The 19643-nt window shown below is 34.1% G+C and overlaps 1 protein-coding gene across 1 annotated transcript; it reads left to right on the top strand.

The window, feature by feature from the left end:
- The first annotated feature begins 296 nt into the window (after positions 1–296).
- Positions 297–18653, top strand: LOC117316747. Its single transcript, XM_033871508.1, is given in 5 exon segments — positions 297–642; positions 8384–8518; positions 15622–15759; positions 15761–16828; positions 16830–18653. Coding segments are annotated over 4 exon segments (1968 nt in total). The 5' UTR covers positions 297–642; positions 8384–8413; the 3' UTR covers positions 17487–18653.
- The last annotated feature ends 990 nt before the right edge of the window (positions 18654–19643 follow it).

Here is a 19643-nt window from a genome sequence, read left to right as displayed (position 1 = left end):
TTTGAAGCGTTCTCAATGTGTACTACCATAGTGATGATATACATCTTTATATGGATGGTTGCATGTACAAAAAAACGTTTCCTGTGGAATTTATGCAGAAAACGATGAATTACTAGATCAAATCATTTACTCGAGTACCTGTCGAATTCAAATAATGTAAATATTTGGTAGGTAGGAAGCTGAACGTAAGTCAGTTCCATTGTTTGAAATTACTTACATATAAAAACATATATACTTGATGCTTGTGAGAACAATGAGAAAACGTGAAGAGCGAAATATGACCTGGGTAATGAAGCAAACAGTCATTGCATGTTTAGTTTAAATATGAATGTTATAAGCTGTAATACACATACACCACGTAACCTTGTGGTATTAAAGCCCTTGTAAAGCCCCCTCTAGTCCAGCACAAACCGACAATAGAGACACAGTTCATATGGATATGCCCGTTTTCACTGACCGTTACCACAATCAATGTTACTTCAGATGCTGTAACGATGGATGATTCCATATTTTCCTACAGAGTATCTAACTACATGGGATGTAGGCTGCTCAGAGGAGGAAACACCAAGTTTGTCAGCAGATTTAACTTCTCGCTCCGATGGTCGACACTCTCTCAGCTGGACCGTGAAGCCGATTTCACAGGTATTTATTTATTTTAGTTATTCCAAAGAGCACGTTGTTCACATGTACCATCGTCTGTTAATTCGTATCTCATTAACTCTTTGAGTTCAACTTAAACAAAAATGACAATGCCTCAAATAAGAAACACGACTTCAACACGCAAGTGTGCAATTTAAACCTCAAAATTGCCTTAGATCGCCAATGAAGATGCGATTGGCAGAAACTAACTAAAAAAATAGATAAAAGTGAGACTTTAAGTGTTTGTGTCATTATTCTGTGCTTAGATGTCAAACGTTTTAGCCTAGAGGAAGGGGTCAACTATAGGAATAACGGTAATTGGGACCGGCCTGTAGTAATTAGCCGACGTTACGCCTAAACACATGTGAAAGAGTAGGTCTGGTAAGGGCCATAACCGGCCCCAGGAAATGACAAAAAATAAAGTTTAACATTCAGCAGAAATGTTTATAGTTTATAGTTTTAATGAGATGGGGCCAAAAATGGCCCTTACTGCCGCTACTCCTTTCAATAGAAAAGAATCATCAGGCAGTTACCGCACAATCCATGAAAAACATTTATAGCTATATAATCATCAATGTTTTCAGGTTAAGTATATATTATCAAATGAAATGTTATAATTGGCAAGTTCTAAGTAGAGTTTGTGTTTTATTGCAAGATATATATAGTTTGATAGAAACTAGTATTACGTGTTAAGAGTCTTGAAAATTGGCAAATCTCGAGTACTTTTTGTCTTTAACTGAAAAATGTATATTTTTATAGAAACTAGTATTGAATGTTTATGGTGTTGAATATCACTAGATATACATTGGAGTTTGAATAACACTGTAATACGGTTGTCGTAATGCAAAATAAGGATACAATAGGTACAATAGAAACATTTGTTTAACTCGTATATCTAGTAGACTAATACTACAGGATTAACAGATTAAAACAACTCTAATCGTATATTAAGTCGCGAAGGTAGAATGTAGTTAACAGCACTACACGTCCACTGTGATACAGTCACGCGAGGTTCAGTACCGTGGACACTTGTGCTTACATACGATTGGTGTTTCTACAATAGTAATGTACTACATAAAGCGTGATACATGTAATTTGATGAATATAGTATACAACATGTAAAGTCGGCGATTGTGCCACCACCATTTTGCTGTATTTCAGAGTTATTTTTCCCATAATTTGTTTAATTTGTTGTTTGTCATTTAGTTGTAATAATTTGACTTGACAATGTGAATTATATCGGGATTTCACCCACAGAACATAATAACATGTCATTAGAAAACATTATTAACCATGTGATAGGGTTTTTCGATCAGTAAAAGCAAGGTAACTATGAAATGGTTAGTCCTGAGACAGACCTCATTGTAGGACAGAAACGAGGAATAAGCTTTAAACATGTGTTGTATGTTACAAAGACGTTACCTCAGGATATAAAAAGTCATTTTAACTATATGTTTTCAGAAAGTGAAAGTAACGTTGTATTACATAAAATCATTTATACAATGTTTCCAAAAAAAGACTACCAAAACAATGTGTAACATAAGTATCGTCGGCTAAACACACGAGCAGGAAGTCTATCTTATATTAAAGCTTTGACATTTTTCTTTAAATAACAAACTTTAAAAACCTTATTTCTATTGAATAATGTTCAGTCCGTAGGTTAAGTGGAAAGCTACACTATCTATTGTCCGTATAATCGCGTACCTGAGATCATAGAGCACGAAAAAAAATATATACAAACATATTACCTTGATTTTTATTCACGAACCACTTCAAAGCAAATTACGAATATATATATATATATATTTGTATGTTTTAAATGCAATACACCTACAAGGAATTGAACAAAGGACACACATTCAATATTCAATATATTAACACATTTCAATACAAATTGAGAGAAACGGTTCATACAGCTGATGTGTCCTTCTATGACTCGTCATTGATGATAAGGACATAAACTGTTGAAGGCGACAGGAGATAATGGGTTAAAAGATGGTTGGGGAGGAACAATAGTTCCATAATTCAAAAAATATAATAGGATTGTCAAGTCTTTATTAACGCGTGTCCGATTTAATAAGAAGTGTAAGAAGTCATCCTTTTGCGAAGATAGGGTAAATCCTTAAACGAAATATATTAAATAAATCATGTGACACCCCCCTTTCTGTATTTTAACATCAGTTAAGGCTCTTTTGGATTTTCCTTATACCTCCCTTCTAGATAAGTAAAATTGTTGTTCCTAAAATGACGTAACAAGGACAAAACAACTGTATGATGTTCTTAGCATCAATGATGAATACTAGAAGGAGGAAACAATCGTATGATGTCCTTAGTATCACTGGCGAGTACTAGAAGGACAAAACAGCTGTATCATTCAGTTTTATATTCATTATTAGACCTTTATGTATCTTTTACTAAATATACATTAAAGGTGTTATTGATTTGAGTGTCTTTTGTATAGAAGTACCTTAGTACAGGTTTTGTACTTCATCACAGGTGAAAATGTACTCATAAAGCCCAGTTTATAGTGATTGACGACGGTGTCATGTAAACTCCAGTCATACAGGTAACACGAATAATCATTGTACAAATGCATGCTATGGATAGTATCAACAGATCAAAATTACACAAATCAGTAACATTGAACGTAATAATAGTATTCGAAGTCCATAACCAAGTCAAATCAAAAATCAATGGAATGAATTTAAGCGATATTAACAAAATGAGAGAGGGGGAATGCCAATGCTCGCTATTCAAACTAATATTGCCATATCACCACATATTACTTCTCAAGTTGTGTTTTGTTAATCCAACGTTTGGTTTCCGCAAGCACGTCCATGAACTTATCTGAACTTTTTGACGGAGCAAGTCATCAACGCCAGTTAGATAGCATATCATACCTTTTTGTATAAATTCATTAATGTAGACATACTGACATGTTCAGAAGCCATCAGTGAAAAGAACATCTAAGAATATACTGCTGATCAGTGTTTATTTAGACTGGACAATAATGCTAAGGGAAGGCCATGATATAGATTTCAAGAGGGAAAGAAATGTTATAGATTTCCAGAGGGAGAGTTATGCTATAGATTTCAAGGGGAGAGGTGTGTTATATATTTCCAGAGAGAAAGTAAGGTTATAGATTTCAAGTGGGAAAGTCATGCTATAGATTTTAAGTTTATGTTTTATGTTGAGTTTTAACAAATGTCAAACACTAAAAGGGTGTTGGAAAAAAAACACTTAACCTTTAATTTTATAAATTCAATTACATTTCAGAATTTTTGGATGATATAGAAAAAATATAGAACATGTTTTATGTTCTGAAAGATTTCAAAGATGTTCATTAATTAAGACGTTATGTACATTTCATATTGCAAAATATTGTGGTGATGAAGTGTTAAACGTTTTGGAAAATTAAGTTTCATGAAACCTCTCAATGTCTGTTTATGACGTCATTGTAACCATGCCATGAAAATGACCCACAATATCGATTGGATATAAGTTCACATATCAACCACATGTTTCAGTTTTTAGACTTCAAATCTCGTCAGATTCCACAGGCTCTGACAATTGTCAGCGTGATATCCGGAAAAGGTCAGACGATTTGACCCGCGGGGACTGCTTCGGTGCTCTTTACGTTATCAGACTATCACTGGCAAACATGTCGTTTCCGGTGAACAGCGTTCGCATTAGCGGAAGTTAAATAGAAAATATAAAACGATAGGATTGCTCATAGTACATAATGTGCATTATGTAGATTATATATACACGTTGATATATTTGTGAATTGACATTTTAAACATAACTCACGCCCTTATAATGACTTCTTTATCCTGTCGATAGACCAACAGATTGAGCTAAAACAAAACGTACCGTTCCCATCGATTTAAGTGTCTCTACATACAAAACAGCTTCAGTAATGTATGGGTTTCTGAACTATTCTTTATATATATAAACATATAGATATAGCCTTAATTATGTAAATAGGTACATGTATATCACAATAAGTTATTTAATACATATAAATTCAGTACTGGTTGTGATTTTTCATACTCGCACCAACAGTGGGCGAGAAACACCTGATTCTGACCATCTCATTAACACCTCAACAATTATACTTGCTTCCAGTGTATCATGGATGTGTATTGGCGAATATTTCTTTCTTTCTTGGGTTCCTTTGTAATTTGACTTTATTTAACCTGTATCTTACAGTTTATGCATATTTTTCTTCAGCTGTTTTAGTTTGCGATCTGATTACGGGTTAAAAAAAAAATTAATTATAACAACTGGTAATATGAATTTCTCGGTCAATATAGATATGAGATTTGAGTTTCTGTCCTCAATGCCACCCTCTATTACATGTATGATTGTATGCTACGAAATATAAGTGAGTTAAATGGTGGCTATGCTGTTTATGCACGGGATATATACGTGTGCATTTTATTTCAGTACTATGTATAGAGTATTGTGCTATGTTTACAGATATGAGTATACTATGGCCCAGATGTTCGTAAACAAGTGGTTTTAACACGCTGGGTTAGAATGCCACTGGTATTCTATTGTAATGATAGGTTTCAGTAAATTTTTAAGTGAAATACAATAGCTTAATAGAAAGACGCAGTCGACAAAGAGCGCTCTATATTACATTGTATTACTTACGTCAATTACTGTATATCAATGTACCACTTAATAAACACAAGTTGGAAATGTTCCAATTCATGATGTTTCAATGAACGTCTGTATCGTAATGTTTGGATTGAAAACTGTTAACTCCGACATAACCTCACGAAATCGGACAAATAAATTGTACTGCGTTTTAAATTTTGTGAATTTATTATCAGAAAGATATATTAAGTTTGGAAGTCGCGTGTTATGCAGACAATGAATTTCAACGCGTATTATTGAACAAAGGCATATCTAGTATTACTGCTGCATAATTACCTGATCACAGAAATATGAAACCATTAGTTCTCTTTTTAAATCACTTCAGTCTTTACTTAGTTGGTGTTTGGGGAATGTAGGATGACACGTGTTCACCGTTTCTACCTGGATTAAGAACAGAAACATCAAGTATGGATAGAAGAATATGTGAATGAGTCTAATGTCCACGCCGTGATGTGGTTCATGACAAATATATGTGTGTGTGTGTATGAGATGCCAGATGTCTAACGGAATCACTATTCATATGTATAGCTTATTTTACGACGAATTAAATTTCCACCTCTCCTGCAACTTGTGGTATACCTCTGGTATGCATATTGACGACAAGTGATACAAAATTACCTATTCATCAGACATTGATAATGGTATCACATCAGACATCTAATATCCGGACCGGGGAATGTGTGACGGATCCGACAAAACAAAAGGATGTCAAATAAACAATGTTTAAAAACAAGACACGTTTGATTGCGTTTGATATAAACATATCTCAAATGTAAAATACGACTACGTCACAAATGATATCCTGGTATACAGAGATCGGTGAAGTCGGAACTTAATACATGTTAAACAGTGTCGTGGGGTAAACAGGTCATTGTCTCAATAAGAATATATATCTTATATATTCGTCCGTGGAATCATTAGAATATTGTGTTTTATATTAACCCAAGGACAGAATGTCGGAGCCGTGAATGAACATACTGTTGGACATAACAGATTTGTTTATATATATTATATGATAGGGTTAATTACAATCAATAATTAGGTGAAACCACTGGAATGTTAGATATTTTTAAAAAAAACATGTTTACTATTTAATATGCACGTGCCTGTTTGTGATTTACAAACACGCAAATAGTCAACAACATACCAATTAGATAGTATAGAAATAATACATTTACCAAGGAATGAACAATGATAATTTGTCAAGAACAGTATTTGGTAAGTAACGTTACAAACAGCTTACATACTACAAAGTTCATTCCGCATTGAGTGATTATCAAGATCAGGCCATCTTAAACATACAACGAAAAGGACATCTCGACGATGGAAGTGTTTGTTCTATCGCACGGCTATTGAAACGATTATCTACTGAAAGGTAGCTATGCTACCCTGTCACCGTTAGGCTAAGAGAACTCTCAAGAGATAAAAGTGTAATTGATGTGTGCAGAGATAGCAGATATCATTGAATTACCCTGCATTGGTGTAAAATTACATTATAACTATCGTGACGTGGTGTGTGCTAGTGTGTAGCTAGACCTGCAGTGATATAACTCTCTATTATATTATACAATTAAGATTGATAGAAAACAAGATTGGAGATTTTTACCAAGTGATCGGGACTGTCGCCGGATTACATATCTCACAGGAGAAGATTATATGCGATTGTATACAAACACTCAACTATCAATTAGCCTCCTGTATGATGTGATGTTGACTGGTATTTACAACTCCCTGTGTAAATTAGTATATACCTGGATTTATTAAGGGATAAATATTGACAATTCCGATTAAAGGACTACAAGGCTATGGTGACGGGTTACTAACTCAAGGATTATACAAAGAAGGGCCCGTGTTGACATATAAAAACTGGAATATACGCAATATGACACATATATTGGTCAATTGTTCTACGTCATAAAAAAACAATTCATTGACTCAACATCAAACCGTGTGTAGTTAAAAATATATATATAATACAGCATAATGGATCTATCGCTTAAAGGAAAAGCAAGGGAAGTATTGAACTTTAAGGCGTTCACAGTAACCCTACAGCGCATGCGCTATACAAGACTTTATAACTGGAAGTAAATGCAGATTAAAGGATAGTTTTATATGTCATTATCACCGGAGGTTAAAGGCTATTTAACTCATTTATAGAGGAGAAGTTTTATCTAGCATCTTCCTGGAGGAGAAGGATCAGTTAAAACAACGTCAGGTAACCGCGCTCCAGGATCTATATTGATATTTTAATACTTTATATTGCCAGGGATTACAGTACCCGCTACCAGATAATGTGCTAAGCCTCCTGCCTTATTTTTTACATTACTGAGAACTGTGCGCCTCCTACATATATTTCCATAATGTATCATTAATGACACGAAGCATTCTAATGCGACAGTGCTGGAGTCAAACGATCATTTTCTACACTGTTTAAATGCATAGGCCATTGTGATATCGATGGAAGCAAGTCTTCAGAAGCCTATTGTGGTTGTGATCTGAATCTCCTGCAAAAGGATTATATTCCTGCTATGTGAGTTGGACATTTGCAAAAATGCGATATTCGTAAGGTCGAAGATTTGATTTTCTCTTGAATATGACAAACTATCAAATTACCTGAGATGACGCCATTGTGTTATACAGGTATCATAAAGACACTTACTGTTGTAGGATAGAAAGGCACCGGGGAGGAAGAACGAAACAATAATAAACTCATCCGATGTACGAGGAACGTTTTAATACTAAAACACATTTATAAATTTATAAATATTTTTGAGGGAAACTAATTAGGACATCCTGCAGGGAAATTCTTCTTATTCGTGTATTGCAACGTATTCAGTCGATGTCATATGTGACAATAGAGTTGTAGACATATTTTAGCTCTACTTCCGTCTGAAGGACGTCGACCGATATTAATTGACTAAGGTGTTAGTGACTACTTCACCAATCATGACAACGTTTTACGGCTATGGCAGTCAGAAGCCTATAAACCTAAGCATTCTGGAGATGGTTGGGATCATCAATCAACGATACCCTGCTGACGTAAGTAATCCAATTGTATATACGTTTGTTCATGTTGCAGGTTGCACGTTTATGGCTGTGACGTCACACAATGGCGGTTTCTGTCAGTTTGGATTTGCGCGACATTCGGAAGACACAGAGCAGAGTGAAATGTCTAATTCAAGTTAAGGAAGTAAACAATGTTCAACAATACCCGGTCAGTGAACTTTCACCTCTTGTATGTAACTTGCACGAATGAATCATTCAAACACTGAAACATTGTCTGCATAGTACATTGATCAATTCGGCTTTTGCTGAAATGATCATCTTTTATATATGCCATGCACATGTCATTCTCAATTGCTGTTTTTCCCCTTCCTATATAGTACTAGATTATGTCTGCACTAATTGTAATGTATGTGTTTCTATGCTGAGCATGCGCCAATTCACTCATTTCCTTATCAATGGGTTAGTAAAAACAGGCGAACTCAACACATGGATACGAGGGCCTCGTAGCTATTGAATACCTTCTGTAGCAGTATTCAAGTAATATACACTAGATTTATAGTTATTGTATATTTTCCGTATTCGTGGTGAGTTAGCTCGAAACATACGGCAAATTTTACCGTTGAATACCTTCCGTAGCGGAGGAAAGGTAGCGTACACAAGATTTAGCTATTGAATATTTCCGTAGAATTGGTAAGGTAACACACACTATATTTAGCTATTGAATAGTAGCGGTGTTAAGGCAACATAAACTAGATTGACTAATTCAATACCTCCCATAGCGGTGGTATGGTAACATACACTAGATTTAGCTATTGAATATTTTAGTAGAATTGGTAAGGTATCACCCAATATATTTAGCTATTGAATAGTAGCTGTGTTAAGGTAACACACACTGGATTTAGTTTTTGAATATTTGTAGCGGTTTTAAGATAACATACACTAGATGTAGCTATTGAATTCTTTCTGGGTTAAGGTAGTACATACCAGATTTTGAATACCTTACGAAGCAGTGTTAAGGTTGTAACATACACTGGATTAAGCTATTGAATAAAAGCGGTTTTAATGTAACATACACAAGATTTAGCTATTGAATAGTAGCGGTGTTAATGTAACATACACAAGATTTAGCTATTGAATAGTAGCGGTGTTAATGTAACATACACAAGATTTAGCTATTGAATAGTAGCGGTGTTAATGTAACATACACAAGATTTAGCTATTGAATAGTAGCGGTGTTAATGTAACATACACAAGATTTAGCTATTGAATAGTAGCGGTGTTAATGTAACATACACAAGATTTAGCTATTGAATAGTAGCGGTGTTAATGTAACATACACAAGATTTAGCTATTGAATATTTCCGTAGAAGTAGTAAGCTACACTATATGTAGTTCTTAAATATTTCTGTTGCGGTGTTAAGGTAACACACACCAGATTTGGAATACCTTTCGTAAGGGTATTTTTAGGTTATAATATTCGATTGATTTAGCTATTGAATACTTCTGTGTTAAGGTAGCGCACACCAGATTTGGAATACCTTACGTAGCGGTATTTAGCTATTGAATACTTTCCGTGGCGGTGTAAGGTAACACACCCTAGATTTAGCTGTTGAATACCTTCCGTAGCGGTTATAATGTAGACTACAACAAATCTAGTAACTTTCCGTAGTACGTATATTTAAAGTTACATACAAATTTTTTTAATAATATTTTGCTATATTGTGTCATATACTTTAGATGTTGTTTCAAAGGTCACCTGCAAATTTTCATATCTAGCATTTGAATGTGTTCCATATTAATCCTAAGTTCGTAAATTCATATCTCTCATTGAAATGTTATCTTGATATAAATTAACACGAGAGCTGCAAAGTTACTGACTCATAAAACTAAAAAAAAATGTGTAGTCATGTTTAAGGAATGTCATTTGGTAAAGACTGCTCAAAATCAATTTGATTAAAAGATCTTCCGTACATTTTTTTCTAGGTTTACAACAATTATTGAAAGAAACTTACTTATAACACGACTTCTCCTTTATTCTGGGGAAAATTAATGGAGATGTTATTGACAAGTAATGTCAAATAATGTGTTCGCCACATTACATAGACCATTGTAGGCCTCCCTCTCGTCTCGATAAATCACCTTTTCAATTACTTAACGCTTCCAGCCTTATCTATGTGGCCATCAGTGGGGTCACCGCTGTCGACTACATTACACAACTATATATATATATATATATATATATATACCGGTGTATAAGATAGTCTCTACTTGGTCTACAATTCATTATTTGCATTTAACTATATTCATCTTACAAAAGGATAAAAAAAATGATAATAAAATTAATGCAGTATAAGCCTCGTGATGTATTTTAGTTCCCCTCCCTCTTTTTTTTAATTGTGATTTTATCATGTTTTGCAAGATTAGTTGGCGATGTAATTAAGTAAAATTCAATCAGCCGCCATTCTGTGTGAATGATCTAAAACCATAAGATCACAAATAATCTGCTTAAAATCATACCCTATGAAGCCACCCAGAAACAACTATCTTATTGGGGAAATCCAAGTGAACCATATTAAATGTATATAAAAACATATCAAATGTATTTTAAAACATATTAAATGTATATAAAGCATGTTCAATGTATATAAAAACATATTAAATGTATATGATAAAACCATATTAAATTTATATAAAAACATATTAAATTTATATAAAAACATATTAAACGTATATGATAAAACCATATTAAATGTATATAAAAATAAATCAAAAGTATATAAAAACATATTGAGGGTACATAAAACGATATTAATTGTATATACTAAAACCATATTAAATGTATATAAAAACATATTAAATGTTTATGAAACCATATATAATGTATATAAAAAACATTAAATTTATGTGAAAACATATTAAATGTACGTAAGATTATATTTAATGTTTAACGATATAGCGGATATTATGCTTTATTGCATTATGAAACGAACCGGTCAGTTACGTAATTAACTTAATTGTGTCTATTTTAGCTATTCGCATACAATGTTATAACCAGATACTTGTAACGAAGTAAGTAAAACGCTTGATAGGGCATTGTGCCATATATAAAGTTATTCGATGCCCGATAATATTCCAAAAGGATAAGTAGTCATCATTATTATCATTATTTTGAGACCCATTTGTCTGTGTGTTGATATTTAGTGCATATTTAAATCAGATATACAACGTTACATATTTTGATATTGATAGTAAATTAACGATTTCACGAAATAATGTATTTCTTTTCTGTCAATAGTTATATGTTCAAACATTAGGCCTAGATTAAATAAACAAACTAATAAATAAAATAGTTAGCAAACTACCGAAAATAACGATATTGCTTTAATAATGATAATCATTTTCTGATAATCATATCGAAATAATGCTTCTTCCCAGGAAAATTAAGACACTGGCATGGCAGAAAACGAAGATTTGCATCATTAATTCATTTTTTAATATTTTATTATAATTGTCAAAAATGAACTGTTTTATGATTTTAAAGACCCTATATCCACACTCCTGCTTGGGACGCGGTCATGACCTAACTGACGGGGAGGGCGTACCCGGTTTGTGTATATAGTTCACATTATCACTACACAATGCCATAGGATCATGTTACTTACAAGTCGTCCGATAAAGTCTTAAAGGGATATGTTCAACATAGCATGCACCGTAACACTATTTGGGAATGTACGGAATTATACGTCCTCGCAACAGCTAAGACAATATAATGACGTTTTGTGATATGGGTATACTGGTAGAAAATTAAGTAAGATTAGTGAACTAATGAATAATTTAGGATTGAGTGTATCAGGGTGCAATAATTATATAGCATATATTAATGCATGTGCTATTTAACATCAAAATAAACTTTTGCTTATTAATTAAGTAATTAAATCCAAAGATGTAAAGGATTTTTTGATGTCCAGAATTTCAAATTCAAATTCCTTTAATCATTTATGTGTTGAAACTGCACGTTCACAACACAAAAGGAAATTCCTCACAAAAGTATCGCACTATACATACAATGTATAGAATATGTATGACTATGGACAAAACTGCCCAAAGCTTCCTCAACTTGATATAACATAAACGTAAATATAGACATCATCGAAACAAAAACAACTATGCATGTCATTGCATCGGAATCGATTTCATTAGATATTTGACACGGAAATTCACATATATCGTCGATATATTAAAAAAATAAAATAAAATAAATGAATTTAGTAATGATAGTAATGCATTATCAGCTTTATGAATATTTACAGTAATGATTTGTCTACGTACATACTCGTTAGATTTATGTATTTTATCAGCCAATGTATATTGGAGCCACCTGGAATTCCTTTCTTCATTACGTTTCCTCTTGATATCGGGCTTATTAATACAAATGTAATACGAATGTATTAATGGTTTTCTTAATCTGGACAAAGCTAACAAAGCTTAGCGCAATCGGGTTAGAAAACCAAGTTGAAACGAGTAAGTTTTATGTTAAAGTAAGAAAAGGGTTAAATACCTGATGTTTGGTTCTTATAAATTAAAAAAATGAAAATTAGGATCCAAATAATCACCATCAAGCAAATACCATATAATAACTCATCGTTACGTGAAAATGTAACTCAAGTTGAAGTCTGCTCTGTTCAGATTTTCTATAGGGACATAAAACTCACTGATGCATGACCAAACACTTTATTTAACAAATCGTCGGTAATCTATTCGAGCCAAAACTCTGAATGAATATATTATGTACCGATACTAAATGTAAAACAATAGCCGCCAAAGTACACGACATTTATCACAATAGATAATGAGTTTTAAACAATGGACCGTCTTTTAAGTACAATGTTTCTCCACAAGCGCTATGTAACTATTATATGTAATAAAAGGTATTTCGGAGATGGTGTCGCACTGCTAACGACCATATCCATGTCTCTCATAGGTATCACAGTCTTCACAGAAGTCAATAGTGTATAGGCAGGTATCAATAACAAATTATTGTTGGTATTCAAGTTATCAGGATATATTGTCGTAATGAAACTATATACTTCTTTTCGTAAGAAAAACGAACGTTCTTAAGAGATGCCGTGAGTTGGAGTTGATTCTCATGATTATGGGAAAAATACAAAAAAATCTCAGTTATTTTAGAGATTAACTAGTTTGTGATGTTGACACTTTGAGAGACACCTTCATACACAATTAGCTTCATTACGAGTAAAAATCATGGATGGATATATGGATTCTTATATCACCCGGAATTACTGTCTGTTTGGTCACAGAATCAAACCAAAACCACATCAGAAGGTAGGTTTAACTCATTAGGGAAACACTACATGTACTATAATGTCCATACTAAACGATAGTTCATTTTTGATCATTTCGATTTATACATTCGGCGCTTTTAGCCATTCCTAGGTGAATATACCAACTATATTTTATAAATGCATAAACATCTATTTTGGCTATCAATATCTCAGCATGATGGTATGGTAAATATTTAACAAATAACGAACATCAGAAATATTCTGACGACATGTATTATGTTTTAATTTCTTAATAATTCAGTTTAAAACAAAAAGAAGAAATGGCATTTCCCCTTTCCATATTTTCAATAAAAAAATCTTTCTTTGACGATCCTGGTTATATTGAGTATATGTTCATGTGGTATGAAGGCTTTCGGGCTATCTTGGTGAAATTTCTACAAAACATAAATTTACATAGAAGCAAATCTTTACTAGTTTTGTCAGATATCATTCACATTTCGTTTTTGTGCATATTACAATATAGTCTATATTGGTTTACATGAAAGTAGCCACATTATGCGATTTTACGATAGGTATATTATTACGTTTTTTAATGAAATGATAGCTGAACAGTTTTCTTTTGTAATATAATATTATCTGGAATTTAAAGGGACATCACTCATCTTTGATCATTGTGTAACTGACAATTTTAAATATTTTGATGTAACCAATCAGTACAGTTAAGTAGGTTTTAACAAAAAGGAAAAATAAGCAGAGAATAGTATTTATTTACAAGTTTATGTATGAAAAGAACCATATTTCACCTTTAAGATTGTGTCGATATACTTACATTACAAGTGAACATAAGGCTGTAAGTATACTTGTTGTTCATTTCGAAGTTGATTAAACGACATATAACGCACTTTATTGTGAACATATAGTTAAGGCAGAAATAAATCAATTTTGAATTGAATTTTTAATAATGAAGTGGATTTAAGACCATAAAAATTGTAGGATTAAACGCTTACATGTAAAATTTAAAAAATGTAGGATTAAACGCTTACATGTAAATCATGATTATTTTTTTATATCAATTTTAGACATCAATAGCTGACGCTTTGAAATGTATTTATACATCACGTAGTTCAGCTTAAAACTATTCATTATAAATTAAGTCTACTAATGAAGGACGGAGAAACAATTTGAAAAACAAAACAAAACAAAGAAAAAATGAATGCATGATTGAGAGGTGCCGGGACTCCTTTATTGAATATATTTATACCCAGGTATAGAGTTATTCCATATTGATAAAAACAGGAAAAGATAAGAATAAATAACATATCAACTAAATCTGACAGCGATAATTACTTCCCAACAATTAAAATAGAAGTGTGCTCTGTCATTATCCGTTCGATAGCGCCCCCTTGTATGGTAAAATCGGTCCCGCAACAACATTAAACTCGTGAACTCGCAAAATCTTTTGTAGTGAAACTATCATTTTCTGTATTTGTTTCCTTTTTTCGGAAAAAAAAAGAGTAAGAACTCTATTTGTTTCCGGACAATATCTCGAAAACTGACCAAGATAAATTCACCAACTTTCAATAACATGTCAATATTGCATTGAGAGTTTTCCTTGTCCTTAATGTTGCCTAAATTAGACAGTGCTCATTATACTGTAACACCTTTGACACTTCTTTGGCAATTGGTCTGAATGCTCTTGTCCTTCCTGTTTTTTTCAGCGTTTTCTCATCATCTTTGTATAAACGTATCCATACATGTTTGTAATTGGTCGTTTTATTTTGATATTAAACAGCTTTCTGTCCATTGCCTTGTAAAATTTCAGATATTTTGTAATTTAAGCATTACATGTTTCACCTAATAACATCGATATCATTTTCATTTGATCATGTGGTGCATTTCATACTGTAATTAAATTATGTTGATTAAGTCATATTAAAAAAATGCACGTTATTATTTAATGTTAAATCTTAAAAGAATTCATTTAAAAACATATTTGTTTATCTTACAGCTACGGCGTCGGCCTCTCCCTCCAGGCTTCTGCTATGTCTGCAGTCGGCTTGATCCAAATGGGCGACATAAGGTTCCAAACGGATACCTCTTTTCCAAAGGTTTCTTTTCTTACTGTGAACACATGCAACCACCTCGGCCCACCATATCCAACATTTATTGAAGATGATAAGGATATCGATATCCCGGTACTCCCACTAGAACATCTCGCGAACAAGTCTCCGGGTCAACCGCCTGGTAACCAAAACGTAAACCTAAGTGTTAGTGTTACCATCAAGAACAAGAACTCCCCGTCACCGGACCAAAAGTACAGCAAAAAGTATTTTGATACAGCTGTCCTGAATGGTGTGGATGACAATGATTATGATTACTACGAAGACGACCGATATAGGCTTCCTCCGGTGTTTGATAAGGACAGTCCAGAAAATGGCAAACATATCTTACATGCCAGTGATAAAACATTTGCAGAGGCCGGTTCATACAACGATGAGATACATACTTATCTTTCCGACGACGATTTTAAAGTTCCCCATTTGCCCTCCCTCTCTAATGGTAGGAATATGACCTCATATCATGACGAGTACAAACATGACCCCTCGTCAACGTCACCCGGGCGTTCAACAAAGGTTCGTCACGTCGTGAAGAAGAAGAAGACTAAAAGGGAGATCGAGAAACCCCTGAAGTCTCAAATAGATGACGTACCACAACATAACGACGAGTACGATGAAGATGAAGAGGGTGTATTGAAATACAATCACAGAGACGAATTTTCGTCTCTTCCGAATGAAGGACTAGAAATGGCGCCTTCTCGTGATAATTCAAAGTTGAATTCCGGTATGACTGAAATGTCATCTGCTGCACCGGACGTGTCATCTGGGGGAATGGAAGTGTCGTTCGGTGACCGGAGGAGATCTCTTCATGAGAATCCGCCATCAATGACTATACAGAAAATCGGATCACCGGAGCATTGGTGTGAGTGTACTGATACTGATCTTGTCACACTGAAATGTGACGAATGTGCTGCAATAGGCGGGCACGAGAATTGGTGCACATACGCGCGTTCGGGGTCCCGTCACGGGAAATGTCCCAAATGTGGAAAGAACGTGCGTAAAACCAAGGCACTTAGTTCACAAGATGTTAAGACGGATATAAAACGGAAACTCAGTTTCACACGTAGAATGTCGAGAATGACCACAAAGTCAGACGATTCTGACATGTCAAGGAAACGTCCTCTCAGCGACACACCCCTTACGTCAGTCAAGGCAACGGGTCCTGCACGTGCGTTTCGAGGACGATAAGGATGGTACGCACGCGGAAAAGCACGTGGATAGGTTGCGTAGTAAGACGGTTACCGACGAGGACTACAAAAAGTACGATAAGGCATATCAAGACTTTGTCTATAATCGCGAGGGTTGGACGGAACAGTCCGACTACTCAGACGAGGAAGAATTCGATGACTTCCCTCCGAAAGTGCATCCACGGGTTGATCCGAACATTCATCGGGATGCTTACTATCGCGCAATAGCGGCAAGGAGCCTAGAGAAATTGAAAAAGATGGATGAGGTCGATGAAAAGTTCGCTGCTGATAGAATAAGTAAACCTCATGTGTTTTCTTATTTTAAACTTCGGCCACATCAAAAAAATGCACTACCTGGTGGTCCTGATAACATAGGAATTCTTCCGTCGGAATCCGCCAACGTTCGTCCACGCAAGGCTATGAAACATATATTTGGTAAAATCAAAGTAGATGACTTTTATCCGGGTGGAAAGAGAAATAAATCGCAAGTGTCCGTGTCATACTCTAAAGACAAAAACAAGCAGACCATGCCGATAAACAAATGGACTAGAGGAGGCCTGAACGGCTGATCTATGACTAAATTGTATTCCTGTATACATTACTGCTAATGTATTTATTTACGCGAGCTCAAATTTTATCGCATGAATAAATCAAAAAATATTTCAATTTCAAATGCAACATAAAATATGGGGGCTTGATGCATGGTAAATTGATTGCACTTCTGACTAAGACTATGTAAGTCCTATTTGCAAACAATGTATTCTGCAATCATAGGTAAAGGGAGAAAACTCTCATTCATTATGAATGTACAGTTTTATAATTATATGAATCATACAAATGTCATTGATACAAATTCATCATGCATTAGTTCTTTGGAATTGAGGCCATTAAACATATTGATGCGAATATAATTCAGCGGAATCCTTTAAGTGTAAAATACCGCTAAAGATGGACGTTTACAGAACTTGGTTTTCAACAAAAAAACAATGCTGTCTCGCACGTATAGCAATTTTTGTTACAATTCTAACTAAAATGGTTTTAATGATATCAAAAATATTAATGCATGTGTGATTTTACCTGAACAGTGTAAGGAGAAATGGTCTCTCCTCTCCTCCCTCCTGTTATTTTAATGATGGAACCAAAGGTTCAAGCCTAGCTGTTTGATTGGTTACAATCGGACCAATCACAAGGCTGATAGATAGTTGTAACAGTACTTTGATATCAACATCTATTTGCCTGATAAAGCAATTGACTACTAATACCGCAAGGTGGCGTGATTCTTTCGCGAGAATACTTTTGGTGCAGAAAGATATGTGCTTCATGTGGAGACCGATTGATTTATAATGAAAAGGAAATTTCCTGGTAAATATCTTTTCATATAATTATCAATTAATATGTTAAATTTTATAAAGTTTTGATTTACACATTTGATTTAAAACGTGTCATTTGAAAATTATTTAATGCCCTTTTATTCATGTTATATTTCAGAATGGTGAATGTTTTCTTCTAACAAAACAAATAATATATTGTTTTACTCAAAATAATAATTGATCTTCCGATACCCCCATGGAATACAATATATATATATGTAATGCATAATAAACCACAGAGTATTTGGTTTAAAACAATATCGTACTTTACATGAATTTTAAACACAAAAATCCTCTCTCTATATCGATAGGACTGATTATTTGGTTTGTTATCTTATTCTGGAAAATAAAAAATCATATTCTGTATTTAAATGTGATTTGTTCATCTGTATGTGAAAAGTATTAATCTCGTTATACAACTGATTACAAGTTGTTTTTAAAGGAGAAGAATTACACTTCCGATTTTCCTCTTGCTATGGTCAAAACAATGTATATGCTGTGAAAACATGATGCATGAAACTAGTAAACGTAAAAATAGTAGCTTGATGAGTTTCAGACTTGCGTAACACATCTCAGTTTTTAAATGCTGTTACAGACATCTTACGTACTGTGAACTAAACAATACATATCGATATACATATCTTGTAAATTCGGTACACAAAACAATACTAAATAATGAGCCAGTGTAAAAGCTCCCTAAGTACCACCTTAGTACGTGACGGTAAACTGGAGTTGATGTTGGAGAACGTCGTTTGGTCGAAACTCGTCTGGTGGATCTCCCGTTCACAAAGAAACGAAGTAATTTGCGAAATTTTGTTCTTGGGCCAGTCATGATTAGCAAAGTCCACTTCTTCCGAATATTAATGTTTTTCTTGTTTGGCAACGACAAGAATTTTACACTTTTCATCCGTGGATATTTGGCGAATTCATTAAGATTTCTCGTTGCCACATTGCAGCCCGGCACACATCAGGAATAAGCAAACATAATGACATCTAGGAGACAGTAGCCTGCCTTGTGGACTATATCCCTAGCTCCCTTATTGGCGCGTTACCTCCCCTAACTAAAGAGGGCTGAATTTCAGGGATGATAACTCACACGAAAAGTGTATTTAACAAGAAAAAACATAAGTCAAACCTGTATTCCCTTAAATACTGGTGTGTCCGATTGTTTTTCCTCTCCGGGCTATCAATTTGGAAATGAGTCATAGAAGGACGAAACAGCTGCATGGTGTCCCTAGAATCACTGATGAGTTCTAGAACGACGATACAGCTGTATGGTGTCCCTAGCACAACTGCGAGTCATAAAAGAACGATACAGATGTATGATGTATGACGAATATAAGAAGGATGAAACAG

Source organism: Pecten maximus, chromosome 18 (genome assembly GCF_902652985.1).
Source record: "Pecten maximus chromosome 18, xPecMax1.1, whole genome shotgun sequence".
NCBI classification, from domain to species: Eukaryota; Metazoa; Mollusca; class Bivalvia; order Pectinida; family Pectinidae; genus Pecten; species Pecten maximus.
This window is presented reverse-complemented; position numbering and strand designations above follow the sequence as displayed.